At 35.3% G+C, this 17,880-nt stretch overlaps 1 protein-coding gene across 2 annotated transcripts in view; it reads left to right on the forward strand.

The window, feature by feature from the left end:
• SKAP1 (src kinase associated phosphoprotein 1) overlaps positions 1-17,880 on the forward strand; it is a 285,276-nt gene that overhangs the window by 53,148 nt on the left and 214,248 nt on the right. For both annotated transcript variants that reach the window (XR_005983283.1, XM_041727103.1), the window contains exon 3: positions 4,729-4,754. Coding sequence is in view for 1 of the 2 variants with exons in the window: in XM_041727103.1 (XP_041583037.1) it covers positions 4,729-4,754 (26 nt within the window). In the remaining variant the exon portion in view is untranslated. The remainder of the gene's footprint in view (positions 1-4,728; positions 4,755-17,880) is intronic.

Below are 17,880 nucleotides of genomic sequence, written 5' to 3' on the forward strand. Positions count from 1 at the left end.
CCAGGCTGCCCTGAGTAATTTAATCTCAATAACCATGTTCATTGGTTGGTTCCATGGTTAAGAGGGGACCACTTGATGGGATGAACACTGGGTGTTATACTATATGTTGGCAAATCGAACTCCAATAAAAAAATGTACAAAAAAAAAAAAAGAAGTACAAGTGGAACATCACCTAGTGTGTACACATGCTTTCTGTGTGGTAATATTGTTGAGTGTAATGATGCTTCTTACAAGCAAATGCCAATGATGGGCATTTGAAAAACAAGCTGCAATTGACTGGTAATGAGAGAAAACTTCCATAAGCATGGAAAATATTGAAGAGTGCCTGGTATTTTGAATAAAAGGTCTTTTATGTAAAAAAAAAAAAAAGAGTTTGATTCATACCCCAGTCCCCCATCTAATGATTAAGAATTGACAGCTTCACTTTTAGCAGAATCTGGTGTTCTGTGACTCTTGAGTGGCAAACTAGAGCAGTTTATTTTCAGTTTGAAAGATACTGAAATATATCTGCAGATGGACAATGTGTATTATAGTCACCGTTTCATCCAAACCACCAGGGCAAAGCACTTGTCATATAGAAGACATTCAACACGTATTTGTTGCTGAGTGGCTGAATTCTGTTACAATAGTAAAAAGTCTTTAGAGAGAGAAAAAAAATCAATCTTTCTGAGTGCTTTTAAGTTAGATTGTATTTTCAAGATTTTTCTCCTTAACTTGTTATTAGAGTGTACACCCTGGAACTAGTTGCTAGGATTGGAAACTTGTCTGCCTTATTACTAGCTATGTAAACCATGAGCAAGTCATCTTACTTCTCAATGCCTTGGTTTCATTATGTATAAAATGGGCATAATAATAGGGCCATAGTGTGGAGGAATGAGTTAATATAAGAGAAGTGTTTAAAAAAATGTCCAACCATATATTTGAGAAATCTTTTTTTTTATTTGAGAAATCTTGATATTGTTATTGTCCTTGCTATTACTGTTGCTACAATAGCCTCAAGATCCCCTCACTATGGTGAAAATCATTTATTTTGTTGTTACCTTTCCCAAAACTAAAGTTCACGGAAAACCTCTCTAATTTAAAAACACAAATAGTGGGAGTCTGGGTAGGTCAGTGGTTGAGGGTCTGCCGTGGGCTCAGGACGTGATCCTAGAGTTTGGGGATTGAGTCCCATATCGGGCTCCCTGCATGGAGCCTGCTTCTCCTTCTGCCTGTGTCTCTGCTCCTCTCTCTGTCTCTCATGCATAAATAAATAAGATCTTTAAAAAAATAAATAAAAACATAAATAGTGAACTTTGTCTCACATGTAATGTAACTCTAAATTTTCTAGACTCTATTCTGCAGAGCCAACGAAATGTTAGGAAATTTTATTCTTCCATTTTCATTTTTGAAGGATCAAGTGAAGATGGATTTATTTTGACTGAATGTGAAAACAATAATCATCAATATGGTTGCAGCAATTTCTGTCTGCTCATTCTGTACTCATCTTTTTCCAGTTCTGAATATCATTTGCATGGACCTGATGATGTTGGGTATGGATATTGCAGCAGAGTGATAGCTTCCTTTTCATATTGAAGCTGAAGCTTCAAAGGGAAGATTAAGGAAGTGTTTGTTATCTATCTGCACAGGCCTGATATGAAATTCTGAGAGGCCTTTAGGATAAACACAACTCTGTGTGTGTGTGTGTGTGTGTGTGTGTGTGTGTATGCCTTTTCTTCTGTGTAATTCTATTGCAGTGTTTGTATTTTGGTGTAAAATGTCTAGTCTAGTTTCAGACTTGTTGGAGTCTCTGGCTAAGGGATAATTGTTTTCAGAGTGAAAGATAAGAATTAGAAGATGTGGGCAGGATTTGACTAAATACCTCCTGAGTGTAGAATTCTCTAATGTGGGGTCATCTTTCCAGAGAATGTGATGAAGTCCATCCATAGGATATATTTAATGAGACAAGATCAAGACTTTAAATATGTTGTGTCCAGCAGAGAACAATCTATGGTACCCTTCAGTGAAGGATGAGATAGCTCATCCTTTTGGCTTTGCCTTTTAGAAGTATCCTCCGTGTTTGTGTGTGTACACAAACTTTCTTTAGGGTTGTACAGTTAAAATATAGAGTAAGAAGAAGAGGAAAAGGTAGGGTAGCAGGATTGTTTTATACCTTCTGAAAATGAAGAGAACTAACGTTCCACTTCATACCATTTCATGTCAAGTTCATATGATTTTTAATGACAGAAATATTTAATTATGGCATCATCAAGATTAAGGCAGATTCTGCTTTTTAGCATCAACTAGATAGACCTGTTACTTTAGTTAATACTGTTAAGTTGAATTCTTTTTTTTTTTTTAAGTTGAATTCTTTATATGTAATCAGTCTTCTCATGATACAGCTACTATTGGCAGAAGCAATATTCTTAGTGTATGTGAACTTATAAGATCTTAACTAAAAAGAGAAAGCAGGAAACCAGGGTCACTTTACAGTAGATAGAGAAGGGAACTGGAAATATGTGTGTGCATTGGAGTGAGGATTGTGGGGAAGAGAGGACAAAAGAAAAGGCTGAGATAACATGTTTCACTTACTTAACAATTTGCCAAGAGTTGGCCTTTTAACTGCTACAAGCATGGCTCCATTTTTTTTTTCCTGGGTGAGTAGATGAGAACATTAGTAGCAATGTTCCTGCTGTTGCATCAAATACATTTTGGAAGGAGAAGTACACACACATGCACACACACACACACACACACACACACACCCTTGCACAGGCCCACATCTAATTTCTATTTATATTGAATTGGAGGTTGAGTAATGATTGGAATCAAGGACTAAAGCAAGGCCTCAAGAGAGGGTGGGAAACAGCAAGAGAAGATAGAAAATTGTTCTCCCCTTTGATAATTTGCTTGATTAGCTGTGTTTTATAAAAAGAGATTTATGAAAAAACTCTTCATAGTGGCCAATGTACAGTGGGAAGCTGCACCGTCTGCTGGGGAAGATTGACCCGTCGCACTAATATTATACAACTTGTTTTAAGTTATAACCACTCTCAGCCTACATATGCCTTTATATTGACATGGACATCCTTCTTCCCAGCTGCTGCAGTTTACCTTTCCCACCCCTTCCTCCTCTCATTCTCTCTCCCTTGCCACTGCAGGTGTCAGAGCTGCCCTGAACTTTCCCTGCCCTTTCATCTAAGTATCTTATATTTTCCTTCACCTGATTGCCTACCCAGAACTGTTCTGGTAAAAGAAAGGAATAAGAAAAGTCAACCAGGAGGTTTCCCCATCTTCTCTTCCTTATCTCTGATAATTCATCCTGCCTTCCTTATCTCTGATAATTTCCCACAAATGCATCTCTGAATTATGGCAACATACTCCCTCTTATCTCCTACTTCTTCATCTCCTGAACTTTCATCTTATAAAGAAATAATCTAGATACTCACTGGGATGATATTTGTCTCTGAAGTAGCCTCACCTTCTTTCAATCATGTGTGTACTGGAAAATACACCTCATTATTACCTATGTATTGCCTTTTTTAAAAAATATTTTCTTTTGGGGAGGGAGGTTATGGATTCTTTTAAGAATTTAATTAAAAACTCTGAACTCTCTCCCAAGGAAAAGAAGTGTTCAAATGAACATTCACACTCCTGAGAGGTCAAGATGAAGATAGAAAAATACTCATTCTATTTAGTGACATGGAATTATATCCATAGCAGGAATTAATGTGTGGTTCCTATAAGCAAGATTGGAGTATGTTGAGGAGTGAGTAGGAGGTAAGACAACAGAGAAAAACTACTGACAACACTTTTTAAAAATTCACTATGATGGGAAGGGAAAGAGGACAGCAGGTAGAGGGATATGAAGGAAGTGAAGAAGTTTGCTTTATGTTTATGCAAGCATAAATACTGATGGAAAGGGCCAAGTTGAGAGGAAGAGGTTGCATATATACAAGAGAAAATCGATATAGAATAATATAAGGTTCCTGTGAAGGTAGGAGGTAATGGAATCCAAAGTACAATAGACTTCTGTGGGTAGCCATCCTTTATAACACGGTTTCTATGGGGGAAATGCAATTTACATTCCAAATAAGTGACTTACAAATGATCCTTTTGGCCACTGCCATTTCATTAGGTTGAAGACTTGAAGGGTTGTTAGTTTTGCCAATATCCCAAAATAAAAGAGGAGATGGAACGATACAGTGGGTTGCAAGAGCCCCAGTCTTGGCACAGACACTAAAATGCTAGGTGACCTTGAGTCAGTTGTTCATGCTTCACCTGCAAAATTAAGAATTTAGGCCTAGAATTATTTGAAGTTGTGTATGGGGGAGGAGGGAGATAATGTTTTGGTTGTCATAACAACTGGGGTTGCCTCTGGTATTAGGTGCTGAGGACCAGTGATGCTGTTTATCCCATAATACACAGGACAGGTTGTCACAAGAAAGAACTGTCATACTCAAAGCCTATAGAAATCCTGATAAGAAACTCTGGACCATGGCTGTAACCTCGTAGGACGTTTCCAGCAACATGGTCAAAACGGTCTAAGAAGTTACAGTGAGTTAAATGCCACTGAGAATCTTTCAAATCTCAGGGACAAGCCTTTGGTTTTTCTCAAAGTGGGTAGTGCCTTGGCTAGTTACGAGTTATTTAGCAAGCCTTTTAGATTAGGTGCTGTGTCTACCATATATGCCAACCAAGACTGAAATACAAGTTTGATTTATCTTTTTTCTTTTCCTTGTATTTCAGGTACTATTGGGATTTGCAGCCCCAAGGTGAGTGCTTTTTGGACATTTATGGTTTTACACTAAAAATGTGTGGATAGTATTGTTGACTTCTGCGTCTTCTAAATAAGCTTCTACACAGAATGGCATTAGCCATTTCTAAGGAAAGTTAGTGGAGTGTTTAATTAACCCTCACCCTGCTGGGCTCCCCCACCCTGCTTTTTAGCAACAAGAGGCTCTGATGCATCTGCCTTCTGAGTGGATTGGTGCTAGATTATTTTACTGAACCAAAGCTATAATATGCTTTTACTCTTTGAGCTTTGTCAGATGCCAACAGGATCCACTAACATTCAAATAAAATGGTGGCCGACTCCATAATAAAAACCTTGGGAGGGCTCCAACTCAGCTAATCCTTCATTTGCTCCAGAAATAAATTCCAGTATGTTACCTCTTTGGTCACAGTGCTCTTCCACACAGCCTGCCTGTCTGGCAGCAGAGAAATGTCAGAAATGGAGTAGTGTTGAAATTCCCACTAGAACAGTGTTATCACATTTTAATATGAGCCTCACTGCAGCCTTGGTGCTTCTAATTGCTTTCAAACCATTGTTTTCCTGCTTTTGCTTGATGAACCCAGCATCTGGCATGATTCTAAAAACTACAACAGACAGCTGTGTGCAAAATTAAAAAAAAAAAAAGGAGAGCATTAGAACATATTTTTAAAAGGTTCAAAATTGGATTTTTTTCCAAATTCCACTTGAAAGGATGTCTTATGTGTATATATATATTTTTCTTTTTAGTGCTCTGATTGAGAATATCAGAAACATATTCTGAATATTAACTCTTAACCTATTATGAATGGAGGATTTTTATTTTCTCAGAGAATCAGGAAGAGTTTTAGATCCAGCTTACAAATAACTTTATGAACTATTTTGCTCTAAAACTTTTTAAAATCAATTGTAAACTTTCTAGTTTTCCTATTTCTATTCTCTTAATATTATCAATGTATCCATTCTCAGTGAGCAGTAATACCTTAAACTCAAATTGTGAGGAATGATACTAGTTTTATGAAAAATTTAATTTTCCTAGATCAAACTTGTAGTGTATTTGAAGTCGATTTAGGCTTTTCTTTAAAAGCAAACTCTAGAAATAAAAATCTTACATGTTTAAAGCTTTTTGACTCTTGTAAGTTAGTCAACAGTATTTATAATATTTTAAATAATGCGATGCAGCATTACTGATTACTGCATATCTCACTGTCCTAAAGCACTTATGGCTAAAAACGTAGACTAAAAATAGAAAATTATATGTAATAATGTAGCAGTTTGCTTTGCAAAGTGTGAAATATGCTATTCAGGCAATGGCCCCATATAGTTCAGGGTTTAACAGATGTTAACCAAAATCCACAGGGGGCAGAACATGAATGTGAACTGTGAAGGTAGAATTAATTACCTAAAGGAGAAATAAAGAATAGTGTCAGAGCTATGGTATAGTAATGTATTGAGAAGAGAAGAGAATTTTGGAGTTGAACACAAGAAACTGTATGGGACTACAAAGACAAAGGGCAGATCTTACCAGAGTCTTGTAATAGTGGCATTGCAGTCATCCTCCGGTTTGTGGCAAATTCCGCCCAGCCTTTCTCAGAAAGAGGACAGAGGTAGAGGAGCCAAGGGGACAATTGAAGAACAGAAAGCTGCATTTGCTTCTCAACAATGACTGGATATATGTAGGAAACTCTTTGCTCATTTAGAAGCAAATGTAGGGAAGATCAAGTTGGAAAACCCATACTTGTGTCTTGCCCTCAGCCTTGCTCTTCCCCCTAAGACATTTTTAGGAGTAGGGTATCTTTTACCTTGCTCTTTTGATCAGATCTTAGTTGACTGTGTGCTTCAGAGAAATTGGCAGGGTGTGTGGGGGCAACAATAAGTCTCTGTAAGGTACTAAAGGACAGTTTAGGAATATGAAAAGTATAGGAATATGTAAATAAGAACAGCTGGCAGAAGAATTTAAAAAGCCCTGGAAGATTAGGTAGTATTGGGAAGGGAGTGAGAAAGGACAGAAATGATGGCCTCCAACTTTCTTATCATTTTTATCTATGGCAGGATCCTCATGCAGGAAGATGATGGGATGAATTTGATTAACTCTAGGCAATTGCCTAAATACACACTTGTGTTCTTTAGGATAAAAATAAAATAGAGTCTGGTGCCTGGAAGGAAAATAGTTCTTTTTTAAAAAATATTTTATTTGAGACAGAAAGAGCACACAAGCAGAGGGGCTGGGAGGAGGGTAGAGACAGAGGGAGAGTGAGAAGCAGACTCCCTGCTGAGCAGGGGGCCCAACTCAGGGCTTGATCCCAGGACCCTGGGAATCATGACCTGAGGCAAAGGCAGATACTTAACCAACTGAGCCCCCCCCACCCCAGAAAAATAGTTCTTAATTATAAAAGATCCATTATTTATAAATCTATTGAGTAGCTACATTTAAACACCTGGCTATGGAAAAGTCTATGAGTTGATACAAAGTGTTGAAAGGGTAACCTTTAAAGAAAGATGCTTGGGTGAATGGACTGCCCAGGCATAGAGAAGACTGCAAATAAAATTTTTCTTATCCATCATTCCATTCAGTCCCAGGTTTAATGTGGTGGAGGAGTGACCATTAAATAATGTCAGGGAGAGTCTTGTCTGTTCTGGGGAAGAAACTTGGCATGTTAGAAAGTATATGGACATTGAGGCTTAACGCCTCGTATAAATCCCACCTAAACCATTTAGCTAAAGGTCATGTGACCTTAGCAAGTTGCTTAATTGCTCTGAAACTCAGCTTCCTCATCTATAAAATAGGGGATCTGCCAGATACTGTGCTAAGTCCTTTATATGCACTATCTTATTTAATTCTCAGAACAGGGATGTTGTGGGTGGCTCAGCAGTTGAGCATCTGCCTTTAGCTCAGGGCATGATCCTAGAGTCCCAGGATTGAGTCCCACATCAGGCTTCCTGCATGAAGCCTGCTTCTCCTTCTGCCTGTGTCTCTGCCTCTCTCTCTGTGTGTCTCTCATGAATAAATAAATAGAATTAAAAAATAATTATCAGAACAGCCCTACGAAATAGACACTAATAAACCCAGTTGACAGACATGGGCACTGAGGCACAAAGAGATTAAAAATTATTCAGGATTGTGCCCCTCAAGGATTCTAACTTGGTCATACTGATTCCATAGCATTCACTTTTTTAAAAGGGTGTAGCTTTTTTGAGATATAATTCACATAATATTAAGTTCATCCTTTTAAAGTATACAAGACAGTGGCTTTTAGTATATTACTGAGTTGTACACTCATCACCACTCTCTAGTTTCAGGACATTTTCATCACCCCTAATAAGAAACCCCATGCTTATTAATAGTTCTAAAGCCAATGCTCTTCATTGCTGTATTTTACCATCTCGTTGCAGTACTGTTATGAGGACTAGTGGTAATATGTGTAAGTCCTAGCATGGAATCTGGACACTAAGAAAATGTAGTTCATATTTACAATAGTGTTAATGGCAATTCTTTCCCTCATATTTCCACCCTAATTTTCTTATCGGTCTACTGTCACCTTCCTGAATGATGTTTATTAATAAAGAATGAAACATGGGGAAAATAAAACAACCCAAATAATTTATTACTTTAATGTAGAAGGAACATAAATGAAAGAGTTCTTTTAATGAGCTCAAATATGATTGGAGAATGTGAGAAAGGCTTTTTATTTTTATTTTTTAATAAGACATGGATTCCTTTGACAATTCAGGTCCTGCTTGCTTTAAGAACTTTTTTTCTACTTAACGTTTCACTTAAAATTACAAAGAATATTCACTGGAATCTTTGCCATGGAGCTTTTACCATTTCATTAATCAGATACTCAAAACATGATGCTGATCAGATGTTAAACAACATTAGTTTTACCTTTTAGATATGATGACAGTCTGACATTACGGCATTGAGCCAGCTGATTTACTTTATTATGTTTAGTTTCTCTTTTTATAAAATGAATTAATAATCAACAGTTGTAGTTTAATCAAATTTGAATTACAAGGCATAATGTTTATAATTTAAAATGTATTGCTAGAAAAACATCATCATGAATATTAGAAAAATTGCTCATCATAGACCCAGAATCTAAATCAGATTAAACAATATTTAAATAAAAATTTAAGAGAGATCTTATGTATGTAAATACATACAAAAAGTAAAAAAAGTCATTTTTTGTCCAATGGTCACTCATATTACATTTGTGATAGTGGTAAATATGGGCCAGTGAAATTTCTTGCCAGCTTGAAGATTTTTTGAGTGTTTTTATAAGTGGTATAGAGAGTTTCTGAGAAAATCATTTAGTATATTTTAACATGAAAATTTTCCACTGTGTAAATCTTAAAATCTCATGAAATGACAAGCCTATATCCCTTGTCAGGTAAATTGATGCCTAAAAATATAGCTTGGTGAAAATGAGTAATGCAAAGTGAAAAAAGAAATGTTCTTATAAAGTCTTATTAACTATAGATTAAAAGATTTAGAAGGCTTATCAACTAATGTGTGGACCTTATTTTCATCTTGAGTCCGATAAACTATAAAAACTTGTATCTGAGAGAATTGGAAATGTGAACACTGAATATTATATGTCAAGAATCTACTGAAAAGCTTTTGCACAGCAAAGGAAACAATCAACAAAAAGAAAAGGCAGCCTCCTGAAAAGAAGACATTTGCAAATCATACATCTGATAAGGGTATTAATTCCAAAGTATATAAAGATGCAACTTAATATCCATAAAACCTCCAAACAACCTGATTTAAAAATGGGCAGAGTGTTTAACAGACATTTTTCCAAAGAATATACATAAGATGACTAACAGGCACGTGAAAAGATGATCAAACTTACTCATCATTAGGGAAATACAAATCAAAGCAACAATGAGATATCACCTCACACCTATCAGATTGCCTAGTATCAGAAAGACAAGAAATAACAAGTGTTGGCAAGGATGTGCAGAAAAGAGAACCTTTGTAACTGTTGGTGGGAACATAAATTGGTGCAGGCATTATGGAAAACAGTTAGGAGGTCCTAAAAAATTAAAAACGGAACTACCAAAAAAAATTAAAAAATAAAAATGGAACTACCATATGATCTGGCAATTCTGCTTCAGGGTGTTTATCCAAAGAAAACAAAAACACCAATTCAAAGAGGTATATGCACTTCTATATTCATTGCAGCATTATTTACAATATGGAAGATATAGAAATAAGCTAAGTGTCCATTGATGGATGAATGTTTATTTAAGACAATGAGGTATATTTATACAATGGAATATTATTCATCCATTAAAAAGAATGAAATCTTACCATTTGGGACAACATGGATGGGCCTAGAGAGCATTATGCTAAGTGAAATACATGAGTCAGAGAAAGACGAATACCATATAGTTTTACCTATATGTAGAATCTAAAAACAAAACAAATGAACAAACAAAGCAGAAAGAGACTCACAGATACAGGAAAGAAACTGTTGGTTACCAGAGTGGCTGAAATAGGTGAAGGGTACAGACTTCCAGTTATAAAATAAATAAGTGATGGGGATGTCATATACAGCATAGGGAATATAGTCAATAATATTGTAATAACTTTGTATGGTGACAGATGCTAACTAGACTTATCATAGGATCCATTTCATAATTATATAAATATTCAATCACAATGATGTATCCTTGAAACTAATAGCTTGGATGTCAGTTATACTTCAACTAAAAAATAATCTATTGTTAATTTTTTAGGTGTGAAAATTGTGTTAAGCTTTTATATTTTTAAAGAGTCCTTATCTTGGAGAGATGTACACTGTATTATTTAAAGATAAACTAATAGATATCTGACATCTATTAGTCAGAATAATATTTTGAGCACTAAAATAATAGATATTCAAGATGATATGGGAGAGGAAGAAAGAAATGGAGTGGGGATATATATGAGATAAGATGAATCATAAATTGACTCTTGTTGAAGATGGATGACGTGTATGTGGGGGTTCATTACACTATTTTGCCTACTTTTGTATACATTTAAAATTCTTCATAATGCAAAGATATAAGAAAAAGAAATACATATTGAGATTAATAAAAAGTGACATTTTTTATTTGTTAATGAGATGTAGTACATTAAACATAAAATACTTTATGTACTTCAGACACAAAAAACATAGAATAGTTAGCCTTTAAAAAAATTTCAAGTTTAATATTTTGTGATGGAAAGAGTATGAATTTTGACGTCAGACCTGAATTTGAATCCAAACTCCTCTACTTACAAACTGCATGAGCTATGGCAAGTGGCATAACCTCTTCATCTATAAAATATTGCTCACAATTCTTGTTAAATTACAAGTAAAAGTAGCACAGGCAGGCAAAAGCTGTAATGAGATGATGACCTCATGAAGAGAGCTTGCCACCTGATAGTCACTTACTAAAGTGGTAGCAGGTATTATTTTTATGTTTCAAAGTAGGGCTATGTGAATAAATCCATGTATAGAACTTAAACAATATATATTTCACGTGTCCTCACGTAAAACTCATCCATTCCAGCTGAATCCTAGTATAAGGTCATGTACATATTTGTGAGGTTTGCACTTAAAGGATGTGTGTGGAGAAATTTTATTGGTAGGCGCTTCAAAGGTTAGATTTATGAGCTTGTTGCTCTGTAATGTCTGAGACATGTTGAATCGAAGCATAGATGTCATTTAACTTCTCGTCTCTTACTATCACATACTTGGAGCATGTAGTTATGACAGCTACAAGAAGCAAACCATTAAAGCAGCTAAGAAACACAATCTTTGCACTAAAAAAGGAGAAAAGGGTTTCCCTTTGAAGTTGAAGAGAAGTGTTTTTAAATTAATGGAGTGTACAGTGATTTTACTAAGTTTTATTTATGAAAATACTCTTTGCATTCATGCCAAAAGGTTTTAGCACAGTCGTAAGTAGGATTTATACAAAGAAACACAGCCCAAATTTATGATGTGTTTGCAACTGTAAGAAAAAGTCTGAATTTACAATATTTGTAATTTATTGTTAAATATCTTTCTATCACTATTCCCGGAATGCTAATATTTTATAAACACAAGTGTTGGTTATGAACCTAGAATATCTTAACCTATATTACTTTTTATGAAGAAATCTTCCAGAATGTTTTCTATGTTTTGGGGGGATTTTTTTTCTTTTGGGAATTTAATAGCGGGAAATGTACACAGGATGAATACTCCTGCGTTTGGCTTTAGCCCAACCTTTTAGCATCAACAATCTTGACAGCTGGTGTTGTGACTTGACTTCCTTTAGGCCTTTCCCCCTTTCCTTATTTGCTACATTTTATACAAATTAATCTGTAGAAAGTGGATATACACACAAGTTGTTTTTGAAGTTAATTACTGATTTTGATACCTTTTCAAATATTTTACTTCCTATACATCTACTGTTTGGATTTTTTTTTTTAAAGAGTGGACCCGCATATTTTGAAACTAATACACTGTTTTATAATGATTGTCAAAAAGAGATTTTTTTTTTAAAGTAAAAGGACTCACTTTTTTCTTTCCAATGTTAACATTTTCTAAGATTTTTATTTTTTTCTACATGCCCTATTCTGGAGTAAATGGTATTGAAGCACAAGAAAAAGAACTGAATTTCATACAGTTGAAGGAAGAAATCACTGGGATCATATGCTGCTGTGTTCTGTATTCTCTACACAATACATTATGGACGAGTATTGTTTGGAAGAGCAAAGACTCCAAACAGCCTGAATGTCCAGCATTAGGGGACTGGTTTAATAAATTATGTCACATTCATTTAATGGAATGCTACATATAGGTTAAAAGAACATAGTACATATATATGTGTAACATGTAAAGCTCTCCAAGGCATATTGTTAAGTGAAAAGGCAATTTAGACACACAATGTACAGTTTGTTTCTGTGTGTGTATATACACAGGCCTTGCATATGTGCTTGCTTTTATTTATGTACAGAATATTTTTGGAAGGATACATATGAGTCTGTTAACAATGGTAACATCTGCTAAGGAGGATATCTATATGAGTGGGTGAGAGAAGCTTCATTTTATATATCCTTTGGTACTGTTTGAATTTTCACCATGTGCATGTATGATTTTTTAACTAAAATTGGTTAAAATGAAAAACGAGATAAAGCAATAGTACTGATATGGAAAAACCAGAAAGATAAATGAATAGGAGGAAAAGGCAGAATATAGAACTGGACAAATGCTACCATTTGTTTAAAAAATACCACTAACACAGACATTTGTTATATTTAGATAGAAAATTTATATAACACCCCCCCCCAAAAAAAACCTCACAATGGTTGCCTCGGGAGAGAAGAACCAAGAGAAGGGAAGGAAGATGAGTTTTCATGATATACCTTCTTGTAATGGTATAATATATATGATTTTTTATGTGGTATATGTATATAATTTTTGCTCTGGGCATGCTTAACTTTTTAAAAAATCTAATAAGCAAGTTTACTATAGTTAACAATACTGTATTGTATGTGTGGAAGTTGCCTAGAGTAGAACTTAAAAGTTCTCATCTTAAGAAAAAGAAAATTGTAGCTATGTGAGGTGGTGAATTTTGAGTACACTTATTTTGGTGATCATTACACAGTATTATAAGATCCCTAAGTTGCATCTAAAACTAATACAATATTATATGTCAATGATATCTCAGTAAAACTGGGAGCAAAAAAGAAGCTTATAAAAAACTACATTTAGCACAGTAGTGAGCTCCTTTTCAGTAGAATCATGATTTGATAGCTTCATATCTACTCAAGGTTTTTTTTTTTCTCTATCTCTCCTTATTTGTTTTTTACATATGAATTTATAGGCAAGATCCTGATGATGGTAAAAAATGACTGCCATTCATTGTTGTTTAGTGGTTGAGGGCCAGCAATATGTAGATGTATTGAGCTGATTTATCACTTAAAAGAGAATTTAAAAACAGATGATAAAGTAGTATCGTGTAATACCCATGGTCACCAATAAAGAATGCCTTTATTTTCCTTTTTTAAAAAATATTTTATTTATTTGAGAGAGAGACAGAGATAGCAAGAGAGCATGAGTAGGGAGGAGAGGGAGAAACAGACTCCCCATGGGGCTCAATGCAGGGCTCCATCTCCAGACCCTGGGATCATGACCTGAACTGAAGGAAGATGCTTAACCTGCTGAGCCACCCAGCTGCCCCACAAAGAATACCTTTTTACCTTATCTTGGTCTTTTTTTTCCATATGTGGTAATTAAAAGTTCATGAAAGTTCATGTTTTATGTAAATGGCAAAGAAAATAACTGGTAAATAAATGAGTGCTTTAAGTTTCATTAATCTGGGAACTTGTGTTGAGGAAAAAAACCGAATAAATGATTTTTCCTAGAGAGTATTATCCCTGGACTAATTAATACAGAAAAACAGGTAAGGAGTATAGTTTCCAAACAGAGAATTTTGTCATAAGAATTAATCTAATTCAGAAATTCTCCTTCTACTGACTTTTCATGTTCTGGACACAAAATATTGAGAGAAATGTGTAATGTATGGTTAATTTGAATACAAAGCTTTTTGGTTTTCTACTTAAACCTTTTGTGAGTAAATATGTTAAGTCTTTGGGTTTGAAGGCCAGTGAATTTGTTTGATTTTTTGGAAGCTTAATAATATGATGGTTGATTCAAATTATAAAGCATTACTTTTCACTGTGCTTCCCATCAGCACATACTTCTCTCAGAAATTTAATAGTTATCGCTTACCAGTATGGCTAGAGTATCACTAATTCAGGAAAGAAATGGTTTAGTTATGGACAAGAGGGATTTATATGATATCAAAATGAAGCTTACAATTACTGCTGACTCTTGTGAGGCAAAGAGTAACAGAATCAATCTTCGAACCTACCCTTATCAGATGACATGTATTTACACAAACTTGCCAGCCTGAAACAGTTCTTGATCATAATTCATGTCCATAAGAAATTTCCTAAACTTAAAATGCAATACCACTTATCCTCCTTAAGATTTGTGCACTTTCCTCATGTTAGTGATATACTAATAAAAAAGGAAAAATAAATTTTAGAAATAGGGAAATGCTCTTCCATGTGAAACTTCTGTCCCAGAAGAGACCAAACATTGAATGGAATTGTTGACAGTGAGAGATTTTGGTTGTTGGTGTTGTTGTTACATGTTGTTTTCGTACGTGGACAGGAATCCCAGTTTGAGGTGAGGTAGGCACAAGGAGGCTGAATCTTGTCACTGTCTATCATTACAGATTTTGTGGTATTGGGGGCTGTATTACTCACAAAGAGAACTAACCTCTTTAGGGTGTTAAAAGTTGTTTCACGTATTCAGGCCTGCTAATTTTACCCATAATCTTTTCTTTATGTTGTTTTATTTTTACTCTTTGGACTTCTGTAAAACTTTTTATGTCTACCCTTAGCCTGTAAATTCCATAGTTATTTTTTTTAAGATTTTATTTATTTATTTGATAAAGAGAGAGGGAATGCATGAGTGAGAGGAGGAGCAGGGGGAGAGGGAGAGAGAGCATCTTAAGCAGACTCTGTGCTAAGCTCAGAGCCCGACCTGGGGCTTAGTCCCACAGGCCCGACCTTGGGCTTAGTCCCACAACCCCTGAGCCAAAATCAAAAGTCAGGCACTCAACTGACTGAGCCATCCGGATGCCTCTAGGTCATGTATACAATTGGCCTTACAGTTTCTCTCAAGAAGAGATGTTAATAAACTAATTGGAGTATAACTGATCTTAGAATGCCTCAGAACTGGAAGTGGGTGCTAAAATCTACTACAATTTGTTATTTGAGAGAAAAGAACAAAAAAGATGGGAGGAGAGAGCAAGATGAACCAATAGTAATAAAATTACTATATTCGTGTGTAATTATATGTATATATATTAAAGATTTATCTATTAGAGAAAGCATGAGCAGGAGGGGCAGAGGGAGAGGAAGAGAGAATCTCAAGAAGAGTCCCCACTGAGTGCCAAACCCAACATGGGCTCGATCTCACAATCCTGAGATCAGGACCTGAGCCAAAATCAAGAGTCGAGTTACTCAACCGACTGCACCACCCAGACACCTCATGTAATTATATATATATATTTTTAGGCATTTTCTTACTGTGAGACTTAAATCATGATGGTACCAGAAGGGAAGTACATTCTTTAACTAAGTCAGGTCAAAGCTGTATTTGAGTGTGGAGTATGTTGGCTCATTTTATATGAGGCAGAGTCAGAAATACCCAGAATGCAAGAAAATCAGAGGGTGCTGGAAAAAAAATTTAACTTATTGATCTGACAAAATCAAAACTTGTACTAAATTTTGTAAACATGAAATCCATGCCAAAAAATGTTATTTTAAAAATCACTGCAACAATAATACTACTACAGTAAATTTACAGTAAATTTGTATACCGGCTCTTTCTTCACGAAATCACTGACCACATTTGTCTTTGTTGATTAGTTCCATATCTAATGGAACTACTGGTATTATTACTATTTATAATAATTAATACTTTTGATTATAGATTTACCTTACTGAAGTAGAGAAAAAACACTAATTAATAGCATGTGTCATAAATTCAAGTCATTGGCTGTCATTCAGTATGCTTTGTCTTTGAGTAATGATCGTAATTTATAAGGTGTACAGACTTGGAGACTGTACAGCTCAGTGTATTAGAACAAGACCTTAGTAATAAGACTAGGTGGGGTCAAAGCCAGCTCTGCCACTTATGAGTCACTTATGTGACTTTGGGTAAGTTATATAATCTTTGTGTCTCCATTTCTTTTTTTTTTTTTTTAAAGATTTTATTTATTTAGTCATGAGAGACACAGAAAGGCAGAGACAAAGATAGCGGGAAAAGCAGCCTCCTTGCAGGGAGCCTGATGTGGAACTCAGTCTTGGACTCAGGATTGCACCCCCCACTGAAGGCAGACGCTTGACCGCTGAGCCACCCAGGCGTCCCTGTGTCTCAATTTCTTTATCTGCAACTTTGAGAATTAATTGACATAGTATATGAAGAGTCTTGACCTAGAGCCTGTGCCCAGTACTATTCCAGTAAGCTGTAATGGTTTTATTATTGCTATAACTGACTTTCTCCTGTAAGTCAAAACATGTTGAGAATTCAGTTGAATAGCTTCATAATAAGAATTAAACATTGAGAGAGAGTACAGTGGTCCAAGGAAGACAGAACTATGAACCCATAGTTCTAGGTTATGATTGCCTGGTTGACATATGATAAATGCACTTATTTTACAGTGTATTTATTCATATATACCAAAAACTTAAGTTTGCATGTTTTGAATTCTGTCAAAATCTCATTACTATTGTAAATATTCTAACTCAGCAGACTCCATTTTAGTACCAGTTGAACAATAGCAGTGGATGCTGACAGGCTATAATTTGCCTTATGAAGTGTGTGTTGTCACATATACAATTTTCTGGTTTATATTTGTTGCTGCCAGCCCTCCAGTTTGTTAACATCCAGGAATTGTACCCTGTATAAAACCTAAAAAGGGTTAAAAAAAAAAAATCTTAGCATTTTCAGGTGGGGGAGGGGTAGGAACAGAAGGGTTCACTTGGTGGCTACCTTTTCTTTTTTTTTTTTTCTTTTTCTTTTTTAAGAACTAAGATGATGCTATACACTGCAGCCCACCCTACTGGTCAAAATGAAAAACTGCATCATAAAGGACCACTTTTCTGAAGGAGGGGGAAAAACTTTTCAGTTGGTTCTCAGAGGCATTTTCTGTCCAAGCCCCCCACTGACAGATGTAATTCTTTTGGAAATATTTTTAAGCTGTGCTACTCTCAGTTGTTGGATTCACAGGTGTCATAGTGATTGTGCTATAAGCATCTAATCAATTTTATTCCACTTCTGATCATTTAGACCGTGCTCTTCTCTGCAATCATAACCTAAAGGTTCTTGAGAAATCTGTTATTCTTAGCATAATGAAAATAATACAATTAGTAAACAGTATTATGAGCTAAAAAATAACTTAACCTTAGGCTCAATTTATTTCTTGTACATTTAAGATCTCATTGAGGCAACTTTTTACAAGAAAGATAAATGGAAACTTTCTTTACCTGGCCTATCATTTGTTCTGTAGACTTAATGACATTCAGTACTATTATA

The sequence above is a fragment of the Vulpes lagopus genome, chromosome 12, assembly GCF_018345385.1.
Source record: "Vulpes lagopus strain Blue_001 chromosome 12, ASM1834538v1, whole genome shotgun sequence".
Lineage (NCBI taxonomy): Eukaryota > Metazoa > Chordata > Mammalia > Carnivora > Canidae > Vulpes > Vulpes lagopus.